The sequence below is a fragment of the Eptesicus fuscus genome, chromosome 11 (genome assembly GCF_027574615.1).
Source record: "Eptesicus fuscus isolate TK198812 chromosome 11, DD_ASM_mEF_20220401, whole genome shotgun sequence".
NCBI classification, from domain to species: Eukaryota; Metazoa; Chordata; class Mammalia; order Chiroptera; family Vespertilionidae; genus Eptesicus; species Eptesicus fuscus.
The window spans coordinates 54,173,657-54,193,039 of record NC_072483.1 but is presented as its reverse complement, the minus strand read 5'-3'; the positions used below and the strand labels follow the sequence as shown (position 1 = coordinate 54,193,039).

Here is a 19,383-nt window from a genome sequence, read left to right as displayed (position 1 = left end):
TGCCTTTTCTATTTCCTCACTATAATCTATATACTATATAAAAGGCTAATATGCTATGCACAACCATCCAACCAGTCGTTATGACACGCACTGACCACCAGAGGGCAGACGCTCAACGCAGGAGCTGCTGAGCTACAGTGACTTGGCAGCAGCGGTTCTCAGGTGATGCACCCCGAAACCAGAGAGGAGGGAGAGAGCAAGGCAGGGGTTGGATTACAGATTGGTTAAGATTATGTGCTCTCTTGAGGGTGGTAATGTCTTAGAACAAGGGGTCTGAAAGGGTGGCTCACAAATTAGAAGGAGGGATCTGAAAAGAGGCATCACAAAGATGCACAGAAACAATGATAAGGCTTAAGGCAAACATAAACCTTTTACTAAAGAAGTTAGATGCTTGGGTGTGACTACCCACCACAACCTGCCCAGTTAGGAATTTATGATCAGCTGACCCTGTGAGGTTACTTTTCATAGAACCACTTTATTTTGTCTACAAAGTATATAACATACCTCATCCTTGTGGAATATTTTGTTTTGGTATAACTTTTAAGTGTCGTCTGTTTTGATCTAGCATTTAGGGTTACTTTCTTAATGTTAAGTCTTCATACTTCCATATTTTACAGAGAAATAAAAACAGGACTTACTAGTAATTGGGATTTTGCTTTCTCTTTCCACAATTATCATCTATTTTGGTTCCCACTACTTCCCTTGGTTGATAGTGTGGATGATTATAAACTTAGACACAATATGTTCTATTTGCTTATTCCAAAAATATTATTGAGCATCTTTTGTAAATCAGTGCTCCCAGGTATGACGTATGACAGACAAAGTGTCTGTCCTCACGCTGCTTATATTCTGGTAGGAAGAAGCAGCCAGCTAACAAATAAATCAATAAATAAGATGCTCTTACACAGCCAGTACTATGAAAAAATATAAAAGTGAACTGGGACAGAGAGTGCCTGTGGGGAGGGGACCACTTGGACACTGGTCAGGGAAGGATTCTTTAGAGGAGCTACTGTGCAGATAGCTGGGGGTGAGCAAACCTGGCAGAGCAACAGCCAAGGTGTAACAGAAAGGACGAGGTGGCAGGAGGAGTGGGGACAAGCGGGTGGAGTGAAGGCTGGGTCAGAGAGTTAGGTGAAGTGAGACTTCAAATGACGATTAGCAAGAGTGGCAAACACGTGAGTACTTTCTAGCCATTAACAAATTAAATCCTCAAAACCGCCCTGTGGTATCAGCACCACTGTGATTATTGTACCTGCTTTGCCGACGAGGACTCTAGGGCACAGAGCGGTGTGGTAACTTGCCCTACTACCTGTCACATGGCAGTAAGAGGTAGAAGCCTTGACTGCAGGTCTGAATCACTATGCTAATTAGGCTGCTAGTTCTCTGTTTATTCCTTTCAGGGATCCTGACCACTTAGTGAATATGGATTCTTTTTTTTATTTTAGTGTGATTGAAATGTACGTTCTCCATCTATCTTCTAGTTTCAAGTTTCGCCTTCCAAAGATTTTGTTTCTTTCAGTTTATTTGAAAATTCTTCGCGTGTGTGTGTAAGCATCTAATATGACCGGCACCAGTCTTCAAGGGCAGTCAAATACATATACCAACCTGGAGCCGAGTCTCCAGAACCTTACTAACAGCCAGTCAGGGAATAATAGCTACATCAAGGGAGTGTACTCCAGGCATGAGCAAGTCATGGGGACAGTGGGTGCTGGGGATGCCTTTTTTAGAGAAGGGAGACACATTCCCACACAAAGTGTTTTGTTTGTTTGTTTGTTTGTTTTTGGCTTTATTTTCCTTGGTTTCATTCTCTCCTCTTTGTTCTTTCATCCTTAACCGAAAGCAGCTAAGTTCTTCCATCCTTAACCTGATCAGGACAGGATAAGTGAAGGACTGAGATTTGAGGGCCATTGTTGAGTTTCATAGTCTAAGACGGGCAGAGGGTCTACATCCTCCAGCCAAGATGAGCACAATGGAGTACCACACAATGCCTTTTTAGTTCCTTTGTGTTGGTCAGCTGTCTCATGGCTTCACTTTTCATTCTGCAACGTTTGAATCATTTCTTAGTTGTTTGCCTTGTGATGGTATCCTTTCCTTATCCAGACCATGACCCTCTTTGCAGGGCTGAAACCACTCAGGAAACTTCTCTTACGTTCCTCGTCTTAGCATTTACATATTAGGTGACTTGATTTGAAATGTCAAGGGACTTGGTATGGCATCAAAGGAAAGCCTCTATCACAGTAAAAATATTTTTAAAGATCTTAAGTGGAAAACAAACAAAGACATTCCCCATCCTCTAAAAAACTAAACAAAGAAACAAAAGCAGAAGTTTCCTTTGCGTAACAGAGTCATTTATAGTTGCATTTTATAGGAATCCCGCTGAGTATTTAAGAACTTAAAATAGCTGTTTTTAAAAAAGTTTGATGATGATGCATTTAGATGGTAAATGTCACATACTGAAATTTAGGAAATTACAAAGTTCTTATGACAGTGTTAACTCAGCCACTTTCCAATATTTTCATGTCTATATTAAGTTATTCTCTTCAGAGGTTGAGTAAATGTCATCACTGCAATCTGGGCCTGGTAACATTGTCCAGGCTTTCAGAATTCTGGCACTCTTAGTATGAAAGGCACCCAAAGTTCACCTTTTCCATTAAATCTAGGAGTAACTAGATTAGGTTCTTGTAAAATATCTAGGAGCCCCACATTGCAAAATGAACTTATTCATTTATGAAGGTGATGGTGTGATGTGAAGTAGCCAGGACCCCAGAGTAAGAAGGTCTGAAACTATGGTTTCGGCAGAGGAGGCCTGGCTAAAGGGGCAGGACAGAAATATCTGCCTTGGGTCTCTATGAAGGAGTGGTCTCAGACTAGAGGGTTCGAGGAGAAAAGAATATGAGAGAGAGGGAGAGAGAGAGAGAGACAGAGACAGAGACAGAGAGAGACAGAGACAGAGATATGAGTCACATGTTTATGAATATAATGCTCATATATTTCAATAGTGTGGATCAAAACCACCTAAACATTTTCAGAAAATAGGGAAATGTTTTAATATATTAAGGGCAAGCACATCATGAAATATTCTAAGCCCACATCAAAACAGTGTTTTTTGAGGAATATTCAAAGACAGAGAGAATCCTCACAACATAAGGGGAAGTGAGTGAAAGTCAGATCCAAGTTGTGCATCTGGCATCACACTGACTCCAGAGGGGAGAGGCAGGGAAGGATGGCAAAAAGAGGAACTGTTTGGAAGGCGCTGCATTCAACTCTATTTTTATATTTACCCAATTATTTCAAATGAGAATATTTGCCTGTTTAGTTCTTGCTGTGCCCTTTGTATCTGAGGATTTATGTCATCAAGCATGGGACATGGTTAGCCCTTATGTCTTAGACTATTGACTCTGCTGTGTCTTCCCTTCTCCCGGGGCTCCGGGCAGTATTGGAGCCCCTCAGTCTCCGAACACCTTCATAGTTCTCTTTCCTTTAGCTCTTCATGCTGCATTCTGTGAATCCCTCCGACTAATTTTCTCTTTTGTTATAATTTCCCCTTTGTTTTCATTCAGTGATTTTTTTTTTTTTAGTTTTCATAACTACATTTTTTTTCATTTTTAGGATTTCTAACTCATTTGTTTCATATCCAATATTGTGTTTATTTCTGACTGTTTTTGTTTCAGAGTTTCTTGTTCTGTTATTTATGGGTGTTGGGTTTTCTTTTATCTCTCTGATGATCTCAGTTGTATTTGTGGTAATGTCATTTTCAGGTTGTTCTACTTATTTTCATTTCAGATAGAGTACATTTATTTCTCAATTGGTTAGTGGCTTTTCTTAGGATGTCTTTTTCTCATATGTCCTGAAATTTTAGATTGTACTCTCATCTGGAGTGGGACGTGTTTTGTTTTTGTTTTGGCTTTATTTTCCTTGGTTTTGTTCTCTCCTTTTTGTTCTTTCATCCTTAACAGCTTTGCAGTGACTTCCACCTGAACTCATAGGGTCCCAGTCCAGACGCAGTCTTCTGTTGTTTGATTGGCATCCCATTAGCTCCCACTGACACACACTGGCTCTCAGAGATGTGTTTCTGAAAACCACGGGGGAATCGAGAGGTGGCTCCTGACTGTCCCTCTGTATCTGATTTCTTTGCTCACTCAACTACAACATTTTTCAACCTCCTTTTACAAGGATGGAGAATCCCATCCCTGCTACTTATTTCAGGTAGAATCCAAGCTATGGTAGCCTTCCTGTAGGTCTCTATGGCCTCTTGTCGACATCGCGGCAGGCATCTGTGCCAGAACCAGGCATGCTGTAGCTTCAGCCCCACTCACTGCTTTCAGTTTCTTTATTGTTATGTGTATGTTAAAGAGAGAGAGAGAGAGAGAGAGAGAGAGAGAGAGAGAGATTTGCTCGGTAGGGAGGGATTCTCAATATGTATAACTTAAGTCAGAAAAAAAAAAGGGGGAAAACAGACATTTCACTTCTACAGAACAAATGGCACTTTTTCAAAGTAGATATGAGAACTAGAGGATGACGGTTGTTTCCTCCAAAATACAGAAAATTATCAACATGAGGGGACACTGTTTGGGTCCCTGCCAAGAGAAGCAGTGAGCTAAAAGCTAAGGAAGATATATATTTTTTTCCATTTTCAAAGTATAATTTGTCCATGGACAAGAAGAAAAATGTGATCAGCTGATTCCTTCTGATGAGAGAGAGTGAGCTGTCAAGCGCTTACCATCTGGTTCAGCTCCTCATCCAGATGGGCTGCCAATGGTAATTTATGAAAGGTTTAGAAGCAACGTGCTGTCCTCCGGAAAGAGTCATTAGAACATATTAACATTGGGATTCGCTCCCCTCCCCCAATCCCTATTTGTGACAGACGCAAAGACATTGCAACTGCTTCCATACAGCAAATAGAATAGTCTATTTGAGCCAGAAGTCAATATGTCTCTGTTCTTTGGTGGGAAAAAAATCAATCATTTTTCTTCCCTCTCCCCTCTCCTCTACTGCCTCAATGAACAAGGGAGAACAAGTTCCCATGATGGAGTTTCTAACAAATGTCTGAAAAAACCCCAGTCTGTTATTTCTGAGTATCTGTGATGCTTGAAGAAGTCAAAATCAACATCGGGAATAATCTGATGAACCCCACACTCAGACAGACAGGTACCATCTACTCCATTCTTATAGTGAAAGCTCAAAGATCAGCCAGTATTTCCAGTGAAATCACAGAGCCATAGATCCTTAGACCTGGACGTCTAGTCTACTGTCAGCCGCTCTCCCACCCAAAGAGGCAGCCACACTGCTCCCAAATCAGAACAAAGTGACAGGACCCTTCTTTCAACAAGTTTCTGTCACTTGCTCTTAGTTCTTACCCCATCTTTTATTTCACAGGATTGTTCCTTGGTGACTGGTGGAAATCTATTCATTTATTTTCAGCTCATGTAAGAATTGCTGGCAGAGTGAGGTCATATTCGCCCTTTGATGAAACCATCTGCTTTACAGGCTCTGAGAACATCACCGATGTGCCTGCTATACATGTTTTAAAATGTTTGGAATGTTCAAAGGCAAAGTGTGGGATCAGTGTATAAAGTTTCTAACTAAACATGATGGAATTGGGGCAGGTTGTAACCTGCAGATTAGGTTTTCACTAAGAAGGCATAGGGCGGGGGTGGCCCTGGGGTTAGGAGTGTGACAGATACTAGTATATTCCAGCTGGGACTCAGGGAGAGGGAAGAGATTAATGCCAGAACAGACAGAGATGATCTAGCTGAGGAATTAAAGAAGAAGATAGGAGCTGGCTAGGATAAGCAAGACAATGGGGAATTTCTCATACTAAGCCCAAGTAAGAGTGGTGTACACAGTGGACAGGCAGTAATGCACAGAGAACCAAGGCAATTCAAAAAGGTTTCCAATAGCAGGGGTGGGGACTGTCCGGCCCACGAGCTGTATAAGGCCCACAAAATCATTTGGTCTGGCCCTGACAAGGCATCAGGGGTGAATTAGTTAAATGTTTGACCAAATACAGAAGGCTAATTTTTAAGTTGATAATTTTGCATGGCCCGCCAATGATGTTATAAATATCCAAACGGCCCTTGGCAGAAAAAGGTTCTTCATCCCTGAAATCGAGGAAGGAAGTACCAGTCCACCTAACTATAAGTGCTAAACCATCAAGGAAGAAATTGGGCAGCCTTCGGATAGCCGAAAGCTTCTGTAAGTGGGCAAAGGGCAAAGTCGTCATTGTTTGAAAATGGTGATTAGTGGCATTTTTTATATAGTGTTCTTGTTCCTTAAATCTGTTTTCTCTTCCCTCAAATATTGATCAAAGTGTATTTTATTTCATTTCAAAACATTTATTAACCTACTACTTACAAGGCTATGTGCTCAGGGCTGCAGAGATATGTGGATGATTAAGAATGCTGTCCTTTCCTGTAAAGAATTTACAATGCGATTGATACACCCGATGAGGCACAAATCACCACATAATGAGACCACATCTCCTGGGTCATTGAAAAATCAAGAATGGATAGTCCTTCCAAAGATAGAGGGAGAGATACCTGATTTGATTTATCAAAATTCAAATTGTAAGTTGCTAAAGAGCATTATTTTTACCGAAGGAATGCTTGGTTTTGTTTTGTTTCCCCGTTTCCTTTCTCTGTGCTGGTACCGTGCCCCTCTAGTGGCTACTTTGAAAACTACAGTCTGAGAGAAGCTAGCCAATTTCAAAACATGCCAGCCTCTTTCCAGCAACACTCAAAGTCAGGGAAAGTGAAATTTGAAAGGAAGAATACCCTCACCCTTCTACCATGTGTAACAGCCCCAGAAAAGGTACTATGAAGTGGTAAAGAGTGTGGACTCTGAAACCAGATAAGCAGGCTCACATCTCATCTTGGCCACTTAATTGTGACCTGGGAAAGCTACTGAGCGTTTCTGTTCCTCAGTTTGCTCATCTGCAAAATGGAGATGACAGTTATACCCAGATCAGAGGGTAGTTATGAGAATTAGAAAAGAGACGGCTCAAAACATTAAAAATGGTGACTTGCCACAGTGAGTACTCAATCATTGTGTTTAGAAAATGTTTACCCATTTATTTCACAAACTTTATTCTCTGTACAGTCTTCTCATAGCGCTTATTTACTTTTCTGTTTATCTTTCTCATTCCAGATTTGAATATGCTATAGAAAATTTGAAACCTATAAGATAAAGGACAATTGGACTTTTAAGTGCTTTTTCTTTTTTAGAATATAATGTCCCAACGTCTAAAACCTAGTTAAAATATGATTAGCATTACCAGTACACTGCTTTTATGGAATTTTGTGGACTTAAGTATCATAAGAATTATTTCTAAAACTCTCCTGATTTCTTGATTATACTCTTCACTGTCTTTGAGTTATTAACAGACAAACTGATTGTTTTAAGTGTAATATTTAAGGAACATTATATGTGTCAGGAATAAGATCCCCCAATTAAACTTCTCTGGGACTCAGTGACACCCACATTATGCACTTGAATCTCATATTCATTGGATTGGATTCTCTCACTTCTTTAGCAGCCTCATTGCCATTCCTGTGATGCTGCTTTACTTCTCAGTCCTTGCCCTCATTTCATTACTAATTAAATTCATTTTTGCAGAGTCATAAATTAATTATTTGAGGTAAAACTTCTGAAATCTGTACCTCATTCCAAGATCTTTTTAACTTTGGGTAATTAAATTTAAGAGTTATCGTGTTCATCTTTATTAGTATTTGAAGGAAATGACTGACAGGAAATTAAAGACTTCAACTTCTTGCATAGTAGGAGAGGCTCTGTCTTAGGAATAGGTTGAAAAGGTACAGAGTGCTCATTCCATCAGCAGTGTTCTTTGCTTGTCCTGCATTGCTGGCAGGCCCACATTGGAAATGATGAGGAAACCTGCTGATCTATCTTTAGACGCAGCAAATGGGGTCCAAATCTAAGTTCATGTGTTGTTTTAAAGGCATTTTCATTTTATGAGCTCTCATGTCACTTTCCTGTTTCTCAGGAGGCCAGGCCAGGTGAGAAATGACAACGGGAGGCTGGGTTTCTTTTTTGTGAACAAGCACATTAGATTCCTAATTGTTGGTGATAACTTGGTTTTCTTCTAATGGATGCAGCCTTGAGCATTCATAATCGTGGAGAACAAGTTCCTTAGTGTTACATCAATATTTTACCTTATTGGATTAGCCAATGTTTTGTTAATTGGCTGATCCACATTTCTATTCAAAGAGCTGCTTTAGATAAATGCAGTTTTAAAATAACACCCCCAGGAAAAGTCTTGGCAAGCACACTGTGCTTTTTGCCATAAGGTCCTTAAAATCTCTCAGAGAAATATGAAAAGTAAACCTTTAGAGAAGATTAGACCTGGTTGTAAAACCCTCAACTCATCTTTTCTCAGGACTGACTGACTTAAACAAAGGAACATAATTTGGTTTTGTTCTTTGTACTAGGACCATCGCTACTTAAATTTTGATTATCCTAAAGCCTGAAGCTTGATAACTTTTACCAACTTGTACCTCTCATGAAAGAGCAAATCTACTTTCAAATGTTCCCTGACGCTGGGGCTTCTAGATGGGGGTGGAATGAACTAACAGCTGGCTGTTCCACTCAGCTCCCGGGTGATGACCGGCGTCCATGAGATGATGGGATGCATCCAGAGACGAGTGGATCATCTGACCGGACAGTGTTCAGCGCACAAGGAATTTGCTCTCAAGAAACAACAGTTAGCAGCCTCAGTGGAGGGCTACCTGAGGAAGGTAGTTTCATAAAATATGTCCTCCTTAAAATACTATTTAGATGAACCCCTTGTTTGATGATAATGGATGGTGTGGTAATCGCACATGCTGGCCTGAGGGAGAATAGGGGGATGTCTCCTTAGGCTTCTCTCATGGTCCATGTTAGGTTTTACAATTGAACAGAATAGAGTTGCAATTGACCATTGCTCATCATCCATCCCTGCCCCAGGATGCCAAAACTATATATGTAAGCTGACTTGCCACCCAGCCATGAACACGTATACACAAAAGCAATTCTAACCATGTGCATATTTTGATGGTGTCCTTGATTTACATGACTTGCTGCGTGGTTCCAATATGCGCAAGTTTTAGTTAACCTAGAACCATAGAACGTGAGGACATTCGGTACATAACAAAAATGATGAGTTGTAGGAGTTCCAGGAATAAATTGCCGTTACCATATTTTATTGAACTAGGCCAGTGCAATGGACATGGTCATTCTGAATATAAGCACACACTTGGAAATCCTTTCTGCTGAGTGAATAGAATGTCTTGGTATGCGAGAATTTTATTTTCTATTCTCAAAGAGGAATGAAACCAGGCAGCTACTATTTGACTAAATAAAAAGTTACTTACCTGTAGGTGGAATATATAGCAAAAACTAATAATATCTCAATGACATTAATGTCTCAAATTTTTTATGATATTTTCATATAATACAATGGATTTATATGGCTGACTTAAATAAGTAGAATTAGGAGACTTCACAGGGGAGATTATTAGTTAACCATGTCCCTATTTAAATTGTCACCCCACCTGTTATTGGTCCAGAAACTTGGGAATTTGAGCCTTGTTCTGAGGCCGGGGTTCCAGGGAGATTCCAAATACGGCAGCAGCTGTGGAGCCACATTCCCTAGAGCTTGAGACTCAAGCTAAGTTGGTGGTGATGGAAAACCCGAGGAACTCACACAGCTGTTGCTATTGTCTTACTGCCAGTTCAGAACCCATTTGATCTGGGAAGTATGGGCTCCAGTGAGAGCCCACATGAAGGCAGTGACTTGAATGGAATAGAACCTTTAAAGGTCACTTTATTCATTTATTCATGTGTACAGTCTTTACATTCATCAATTACATCGCCTAAGTGTGTTCCTGTTTTATTATCACGTTTACAAGGTTTGGTGCTGCCTCAGGATCCCCCAGCCCCCTAAAAATAGTAACCCATAAGATGATCTAATACCCATGCTCTAGACCTCTACCTCAAAATGTGCCAGTAAATTGGGCACCATTCAATTTATAATGAGTGCTTGTGAATTAATTAACTAGATACATTCATCTCTGCATATGTGTTGGCAAGTACATTATCCTGTTTAGATACTACAGACAACAAATTCTTAGAGGGCGTGGATGATTGCTTTTTATCTCAATGCTACTAGTATAATGAAATATTTTAAAACATACACCCTCTATTGGTGGGTCAGCAGCATTACCTCATATGAAGAGCAGCATTACTAATTTAAATATGAAATTCTAAAATATTTAAAACTATTTTAGCTTAATGTTGATTTACATTAAAGTATAATGGGAATGTGTAGGGTAATATTTACCCTCTCTATGCATATGCAAATGCATGTTAACAAGGCTACAATATGTTCTTTTTTCCTGTAGGTGGAAATGTCAATTCAGGAAATCAGTCTAGTACTTTCCAATGCCATGGATGTTGGTTCCAGCCTTTCTGAGTCAGAGAAGATTTTGCGTAAATATTTGGAACTAGATATCCAAGCTAAGGTAAATACAAGGAGAATCATTATCATGGTTATGATTTTATAAAGATGATTTCTTTATATCTGGTAGCTATAAAACTCCTAGTTCTCATGAGGGCTGCAATTCTAAATTAATATTGTGGTTAATAATGACTTAAAAACTCCTACTCTTAAGTGTATCTTTAAACATTCACTTACTAGGGAGTTTGAGCTCATTGAAGCTCAGCATTCTAGCCTGGTATTAAACACTCATTTAGCCTCTTTTCCTGGCCTGAAAGATGTTAGAAACTCCTTTTGGGGGTCCAGAGGAGGCAGGGAGAGTGCATTTATAAGACTATTTGTGATTTTCTACTAGAGTAAGTTACAAAAGAAAATTACCAGAAGCCACATGTGTTAATACAAGATTCCAGGAGGCAAATCTTACCTGCACACTAAGCCTTAGGAGACAGAAATTGCCCTCCTCTTCCTAGCACCTTCTCTAACTCCCTTTCCCCCCTTTCCCATGGGACTTAGGTTCAAACATTCCTGCTAGTAGCTCCAGACCTGCCCCAGGTGTTTAGGAAAGTGAGTCACATGTGGCCCTGGCTCCCCAAGTCAGCAGGGGTGGCTGTGCCTCCCCATCAGTCCTCGGCAGCATAGCCTCCTTCACAGAGGCACCCCGCACCCACAACTCACGGACAAGCCCATTTGTTAAATGAAGTGTTTGTAATTCATTATTTAGAATGTTTAAAATAAAATGTATGTCTGAATTCATATTTATATTCCAAAATTTTTAGAATTAAGGAAGAAACTCCCCCTGCTTCCTCCTTCCCCGAGTGCCGTCTGGAAGCAGCACTCGTATATTTAAATCACCATCATTCATGGAGTACTTGGGAAGCATATTAAACACAAGTCGGGAAGCCATCCCTTCTTGCTGCAAATGAGAATGAAGCTTTGTCTTTCATTTTTGCTTGATTCCTAGCATGGTATCACATGAAATCTTATGTGGCTTTCTGTGGCAATTGTAGCTGTAATGCCTACAATACTTACTCATTCACTTCATCAGTGTTTAGATCCCACATGCCACAAACTGCACTCAAAATAAAACACAGAAGAGCGACCCTAAGCAAGTCAAATTCACAGACTCTCTAGGCTTTTTAGACCCCATATCTAATACTTCCCTACACTTGTTTAAAAATCCTTCTACATAGCAATTCAAACAAGACTGTGTAATCGATATCATTTTTATACATTAAAAAATGAGTAAACAATTTCTATAGACTTGCCATTTTGTACATAACAACATTACTTTAAGAATCTGCTAGAGCTATTGTTAATTTCAAAAAACAATTCTGGTCTATACTTATTTTATTTAAATTATTTAAAATGTTTTTACCATTTTGTTTTACCACCTTTCATACTGAACAACTTTTCTCCCATTTGTGACAGACTTTAGAATGCTCTAAATAAGAAGTGTAGCTGATACACTGAAAGAATACTTTGAGATGGTTTTTATTTTAAGACACCTTTTTTTTTTTAATTTTGGAAAGTTGTGTCTTCCTTTTATTGAGGAGAGTCTTGGTTACAAGTTCAATTAATCACCGTTATAGATGGATGTGCAGAAGGTAATGAAATGTGAATGTTCATGATTCCCCTGTCAGCTTCTGACCCTCCGTGCTTTGCTTTCATAGGAAGCATCACATGAATTAGAAGCAGCCACAAAACTTATGACAGAGAAAAATGAATTTGAACCTGATGAAGTGGCATCACTTTCTTCTAAAGCTAAATGGCTAGAGGAAGAATTAAACATACTTGGCCAAAGCATCGGCTCCAGGTCCCAAGTCCTGCAGACCTATGTGGCATTTCTAAAGTCATCGGAGGAGGTACAGTACCTATGTGCTCTCCTATATCAACAAGGTGGCCCCTGTCAGCTTCCTGCGTCTTCTGGGGATGGAAGCCCTGGTGGGTTGTCCCATATAGTCCACCCAGTGCATGTACTCACTTATAGGCCCTTGATTCACCAGGCACCATACAAAACTAAAGCAGTAAGTCGTTTTACTAAAACACAATGCAAGTATGTATGTGTAGATATACATGCAAATAAGCAAAGTGGTTGTGTTAGATACTTTTTACTTTGGCCCATAAATATTTACACTATCCTAAATATAGCACAAAATTATTTTAAAATAAGTCATCTTCTAAACCATGGTGGAAAAGGTACAAAGAAGTGTTTGTTTTCTGCAGGGTTTTCTTTAAATACCTAAGCAATTCACATGGTTCATTTAACATACACAGAATCAGAAATTATGGGTTTTGGGGTCCAAGCTTAGATCTATCTTGTGTGATGCCTTTTAACAAGTTGCTTCAGAGAGCTTCTTCTAAGGCACTCTTTGACAGGGTTGTACTAATTAATCTGTAAAATTCCCTCTACTAGACTAGGATTCCGTCTCTCAGAGGTCCCGGTTGCTTGAAGATAATGCTAGGGTCCCACCTCATTTAACTCTGGCCCTAGTGCACCAGGCTCATGCGGATCCCCCTCTCTTCAGGGTGGCAGGCACTGGTTTAGTGGGAGGTAGAGCCAGCAGGGTCACTCTGGGGTAAAGCCAACCAAAGTTAGTTAGCATGCTAGATTTCCATCTTCTCACTCCCACCCTGTCAACACCCTCACCCTACCTCCCACCCTGCCATCCACCTTCCTCTGTCAGCTCTTGGTCTATAATATTCTGAATTCTTGCCCCTCTGGAGGAAGGCCATGCCCAGTCCCTGGAAATCTTGGGTAACTGCTGCCTCCTTTCCACATCTTCACTCCATCTTTTGTCATTTCTATTATTTAGCTCCAAATTCTCTTGGTTCAGCAGAGGTATTACAACCAACAGCAGTATCCTGTTGATGAATGTTTTCACTCAGGATTTGAAATGGTGGAAAACGTACAAAGAAGTGTTTGTTTTCTGCATCTTTACTGCCAAAAACATACCTCCTTGATTTCTGGTTCAGTTTCTACTTCCATGACCTACTCTGGCCCCTGGAGCTGTGGGTTTAGGGCTGAACCCTTAGCTTTGCAAACACCACTTCCTCAGAAGAACCTATGTTCTTTCCTCTTCCCAGCTTTCACTGAATTGATTTTCCTAGCTGGCAGAGCCTTCTGTCCTAATCTTGGCAGTGCTCTGACTCTGTCACTCTCCTTCCCCCTCAGGTTTTCCTTCTTTCCTCACCAGCTCATGGTTACTCATTTGCATTCCATTCTCCATGCCCTCAACTTCCTGCCTTCCACCCTGAAGAACCCTGCCAGTTCCCAATACTAGATTAATCCAACACTCTGTTTACTCAACTTTTCTTTCCAAGCTTCCAGACACTGCTGCAGAAAATCATACAATTGATTGTACAGTTGTGCTGATTGGCGCTGTTACAAATTTATGGGTCTCTGCCTCACCTGGGTCTCCCATATGCTCCCTATTGGCACCCATTCAGTAGCAAATTTCAAACATCTTATCCCAGTTTCCATACTTAAATCTCAGCGGGTGCCCTTGCTTCATATGCAACAACAACAAAAAAGAGTCCATTGAGCTTAACTGCCTTGACTTCCTTGGACTTCCAAACCAATTGATTTATTCACCCCTCTTCCACTGTCGCCAATAAAGTCAAGTCCCTACTTCTGTCCAGCACTAAGAGAAAATTAGTCCCTCCCTGTATGTTCCCACACTCTTCAGAATCTAGCTCTACTAACCTCCTCTAATGTTTGAAATTTGCTTTTTCCATTACTTCCTTGCCCTTGGTCTACAGTTATGCCCAAATGGTCTTGCCCTCATGAAGGCAACCACTCTATACTTTCCTTCCCTTTACATCTGGACTTGACAATGGGAAGATGACATTTCTTGTCTCTACTTGCTCATCCTCCCCAGTTCTCATCCCACAGCAATTTAATCAAGCTATCTGCTACCTCTTCACTCCATGGAAAATGTCCTTATAAGTTACTTACTGATTGATAAATTAAATCTCTATTTTCAGTCTTCATCCTGCTTAATCTCTCTGCCACATTTATTTAATCCAGTTATTCTTACCTCCTTTGACTTAAACCCCCACCCCCAGATTTATTTAAGTATAATTTACATAGCATACAATTCATCTATTTTGGAGTACAATTATATTTATTATATTTATTGAGTTGTGCAACAATCACTGCATTCTAGTTTTAGGATAGTTCCATCACCCCAAAAGTAGCCCCAGTGCACTTTTTAGTCAATCTTTGTTTCCACTCCCAGCCTTGGGCAAGGACTGATCTGCTTTCTACCTCAATAGACTTGCCTTATTTGGATACTTCACATAAGTGGAATCACTCTGTCTGCTTCTTTATCTGTTCCTTCTTCTTTTTCCTAACTTGGTTCCTGTTCCTGAAGTATGGAGGGTCCCAGAGTCCTTGCCTGTGCTCACTTTTGAACATTCTTTTCCTATGAAAACTACACACCCACCCACCTGTGGTTTCAGTTCACCAATAATTCAAAAATTGTCCCTCCTTACTACGCCCATAACATTGTGTGTATATTGTCCTTGTGTTGTAATAACTTGCTTTTGGTTATCTTTCTTCCAGAACTATCTTTGGGAATCCAAGGAAATAAATGCTAATTCTTAGTAGGACAGACTCCTTGGAGGAGGTAGCAATTCAACTAGCTCATGAAGGATGTGTAGGGACACAAAATTGAGAAAAGATCATTCTGGGCTGAGGAGATAAGAATCAGCAAAACAGGGTCAAGAATAAATAGAACATGGGAAATGTAGAGAGCACTTCTGCTTCTGAGGCCATTTGCAGGCTCTCTTATTAAGTTCATTTAAATTAAGAATGTTGTTAAAAATTTTAAAATACAGTGACTAACCATCGCCTGAAGTTTCTACCCTGTTTAGATTGATTTTGGTAGTTACAAGCTCTTTGAGTCTTGTCCCATTGACCATTAAGTATTGTTCAAAATGCATAAAAACTTGTGTCAAAATTTTCCACTATTTCTATATCAGCCAATTACATGTTCATCTTTAGTTCTATCAGCACATTTGATTTTATATAAGCTCTTTTCAAAGAGAGTGATTGAAAATAATCCAGTACTGCATACATTGGTTAGCAAAGGAAAAAAAAAAGTAATTCTAAGGAGATCAAGTAATATACTTGATAAGACTAGCTCATGGAAGCAGTTGAATATTAATATTTGTACCAAAAATTAGTAATTGTATTCTTATTCAGGTTTATCACTGATTCAAAGCAAATAGTGAGTTACTAATATTTCACTGACTTATATTTATTTTCTTATTTATTTCTTGTCTGGCTTTCTTGTGAATTATAAAACTCAGCTTTAAATATTATCACACCAGTATTTGACATAAATTGTCCCCAATTGCAAAACATACATTATACAAAATATATAAATATGATTTGGGTCACAGTAAGTAGGTCTTATAGATAATAAACTTGTTAGTTCAATTTACTACCCAGTAGTAGTCCAATCTGTAAACAACTTAGATAGATTTTCATATCGTTTTAATAAATGGACAATACTTAAGTTATTTAAAGAATCCTAGCCGAAACCGGTTTGGCTCAGTGGATAGAGCGTCGGCCTGCGGACTTAAGGGTCCCGGGTTCGATTCTGGTCGAGGGCATGTACCTTGGTTGCGGGCACATTCCCAGTAGGAGGTGTGCAGGAGGCAGCTGATCGATGTTTCTCTCTCATCGATGTTTCTAACTCTCTATCCCTCTCTCTTCCTCTCTGTAAAAAATCAATAAAATATATTTAAAAAAGAAAAAAAAAAAAAAGAATCCTGGTCCTGGCCACAGTGGCTCAGTTGGGTGGAGCGTCATCCTGTACACCAAAGGTCATGTGGGTTTGATTTCCAGTCAGGGGACATACCTACGTTGGAGATTCAGTTATCCGCTGGGGCATGTAAGATTGGCAACTGGTGGATGTTTCTCTCTCATTGATGTTTTCTCTCTCTCTCTCCCACCGTCCCTATCTCTCTTCCTTTCTCTGAAAAGAAGTTCTGAAATGTAGTTTCCATTTAACTTTTACATAGGCTTTTATCGGAATCGTGTGTCATTTTCTTTAAAAATGTTTGCAAGTGTTCTTACCTTGCATTTATCTTCTCTCTTTCTCCCTCTCTTAGGTAGAGGAGCAATGTGAGCGTCTGAAGGAGTTTTACCGGACAGAAAGCCCGAGGAAGGAAGAGGATACTGTGGAAGCCAAGCACTGGTCTGACTCAGTTGAGAAGCAGTGGCAGCTCTTCTTAAAAAGGAGTTTTTTAGTTCAAGACCTAGGGCTTGAGTTCCTTACTTTGATAAATATGGTGAGAATAACATTATGTGAGTCACACCTTCTGCAAGGATTACTTGTCAAAGTCAAAATTACAAATTCAAAACTTCAACTATCCATCAGCAGGGTGGGTTTAGAAAGTTCTTTTTAGCTTCATTCAACCTAGAGCAGCGCCAAAGCCTAGCATGTCTGTGTTTATTTAGTCCTACACTTCTCATAAGTTATAACTATCTACAAGAAAGATTGACTAGAATCCAAACGCAACATTTTTATTATTAGATGGAAGTTCATCCTAGACTTCTAAGTTATGTTGAGAGCCTGCAATGAAGTCCTGACAACATTTCCAGTGGCTCACATTAACATCTAGGCTGAATCTTCATTTCAAAGAATTTCTTCCTATAGCATATCTTTCTGTAGTGAAGCTCCATCATATTTACAAATGTATCCTTAACTTTAGTTGTCCACTTATGTCTGTAAAATACTCTAGAATCCTTTTATCAACCTCTGACCCACATAAAGTTCTCTATAGAATTCTTAAAAGATGGATAATCCTCTTCTCCTTTAAGTATCTTCCATTGTTAGAAAATAAGAGCTGCTCATTCCATTGTTAGAAAATAAGAGCTGCTAGAAAACACTTTTTAAAATGTTAAGTCAAATCTGACTTAATAACTGGTTCTAACCCTCTGTGGTTGCACGAGGTAAGGGGAGACTCTTCATATTTGATTTCTCTTACATGTGAAAGTCCTCCAAGCATTGAAAATAATTGCTATATCTAATCTGAGTCCTTTCTGCCACGAACCACATGCAAATCCTTTCTGTCATTTATGAGGCAGCTTCATTTCTCTCTCCATCCTGATCCTCCCTCCCCAAAATGTTTAGGGTTTGTTAAAGTCATTCATAAAATGTAACCCAAAAGTAAAGTACAACTTTAACACAGAGTACAACAAAGTGGACATCATTCTTTACTAATGAGACCTAAGGTTATGCATTCATTTTTAGCCATGATTTCACTATGCTGGTTCATATTAAGCTTGTGATTGAATAAAACTCCCATGAATTTTTATTACAATTCCTGCCAAGCTAGGTCTCTACCATTTTATATCTGTGTCAGGTATTTATCTTTTACATACAAATGTGGGTCTTTATATTTATTTCTATTCAATGTCATCTTGTTCATCTTTACCCATGATTCCATCTTGTCAAACTAATTTTGCATCTGCTATCTACTACATTAGCCATCTCTCCTGGGTTTAATTCTATATCTACCTAACATCCTATCCATTGCATGAAAGTAATTTGGCAGAAATCAGGTTGGCTCATAGTGACCAAGAGATTCTTTCCAAAGTGCTCACAAACTGCTTGCTCAATGATGAACTTATTGCATGGTTTTCACTGTAAAGCTTTCCAATCTGTAAACTACGTAGCCCAGTCTTTCCCCCCTTTGAAAATCAAGGCATTTTTCTTTCCCTAATTGTCTGGCCTTTCTCCTATTTTCTGTAGACTTGCAAAGATAACTGACATCTACAATTTTCTCCGTACTCTGGAATGTGATTAATCTCAGTCTGGAGCCTGAATTCATTTGGAAGAGTTAGGTTTTGTCTAACTACCCTCATCTACTTTCAACTGCAGTTTTCTCTTTCTCTTCTTTGTTTTTTAGTTCAAGACCTAAGGCTTGAGTTCCTTAATTTAAAAATCATGTGAGAATGACATTATCTTCTTTGTTTCAATCTTTGTTGTTTGAAAGCCATTCTTGTTCAATTTGTGTGGAAACAAAATATACATGAAACAGTTCTAACATATCTTATACTATCTTTAAGCATCAGAGGAAACTTGCTAAGCAATTTGCCCATGTTCTTATGTTATCCAGGTGCTTTTTGTAAAAACAATTGTTATTTTTCAGTTGGAATATTTAGAACACATATTATCTATCTACCTACCATTTATTTATCTTTTACATTTTTACTTTGTTCAGTATATATTCTTCCATCTCTTGATTGTGTACTTCTCTAATTTGCACTCTTAAGATAATTCAAATATTTGCAAATTGCATTTTTTGCTTAATTATTACTAACTTCATTTCAGAAATTTTACTTTTAGTTCTGTAGTTTCCATTTGATTTTTTAAATTGAATTTATTGGGTGGCATTAGTTAATAAAATTATACAGGTTTCAGGTATGCAATTCTACAATACATCATCTGTATATTGTATTGTGTTTACCACCTCAAGCCAAGTCTCCTTCCATTACTATTTATCCCCCATTACCTTCTTCTACCTCCCCAACTTCCCTCTGGCAATCACTATACTGTTGTCTGTGTCCATAAGTCTTTTGTCTTTTCTCTTCTCTTCTCTTCTCTTCTCTTCTCTTCTCTTCTCTTCTCTTCTCTTCTCTTCTCTTCTCTTCTCTTCTCTCCTCTCTCTCTCTCTCTCTCTCTTCTCTCTCTCTCTCTCTCCCCCCCCTCTCATTGGATTTCAGTTGCTGATAAAATTATCTTTCCTATCCTCTCATTTTCATTCTCCACCTTTGCTATGCTTTAAATATATATATATATATATATATATATATATATATATATATATATATATATATATACTAGTAGCCCATTTGCAGGAAGAATCCAGCAAGC

General features: G+C 39.1%; 1 protein-coding gene across 1 annotated transcript in view; it reads left to right on the top strand.

Moving 5' to 3' along the window:
* Positions 1-19,383, top strand: part of CCDC141 (coiled-coil domain containing 141) — a 170,132-nt gene that overhangs the window by 108,522 nt on the left and 42,227 nt on the right. The window contains exons 9-12 of the mRNA XM_008138744.3: positions 8,609-8,753; positions 10,398-10,517; positions 12,163-12,354; positions 16,613-16,792. Of these exons, the coding sequence (XP_008136966.2) occupies positions 8,609-8,753; positions 10,398-10,517; positions 12,163-12,354; positions 16,613-16,792 (637 nt within the window). The remainder of the gene's footprint in view (positions 1-8,608; positions 8,754-10,397; positions 10,518-12,162; positions 12,355-16,612; positions 16,793-19,383) is intronic.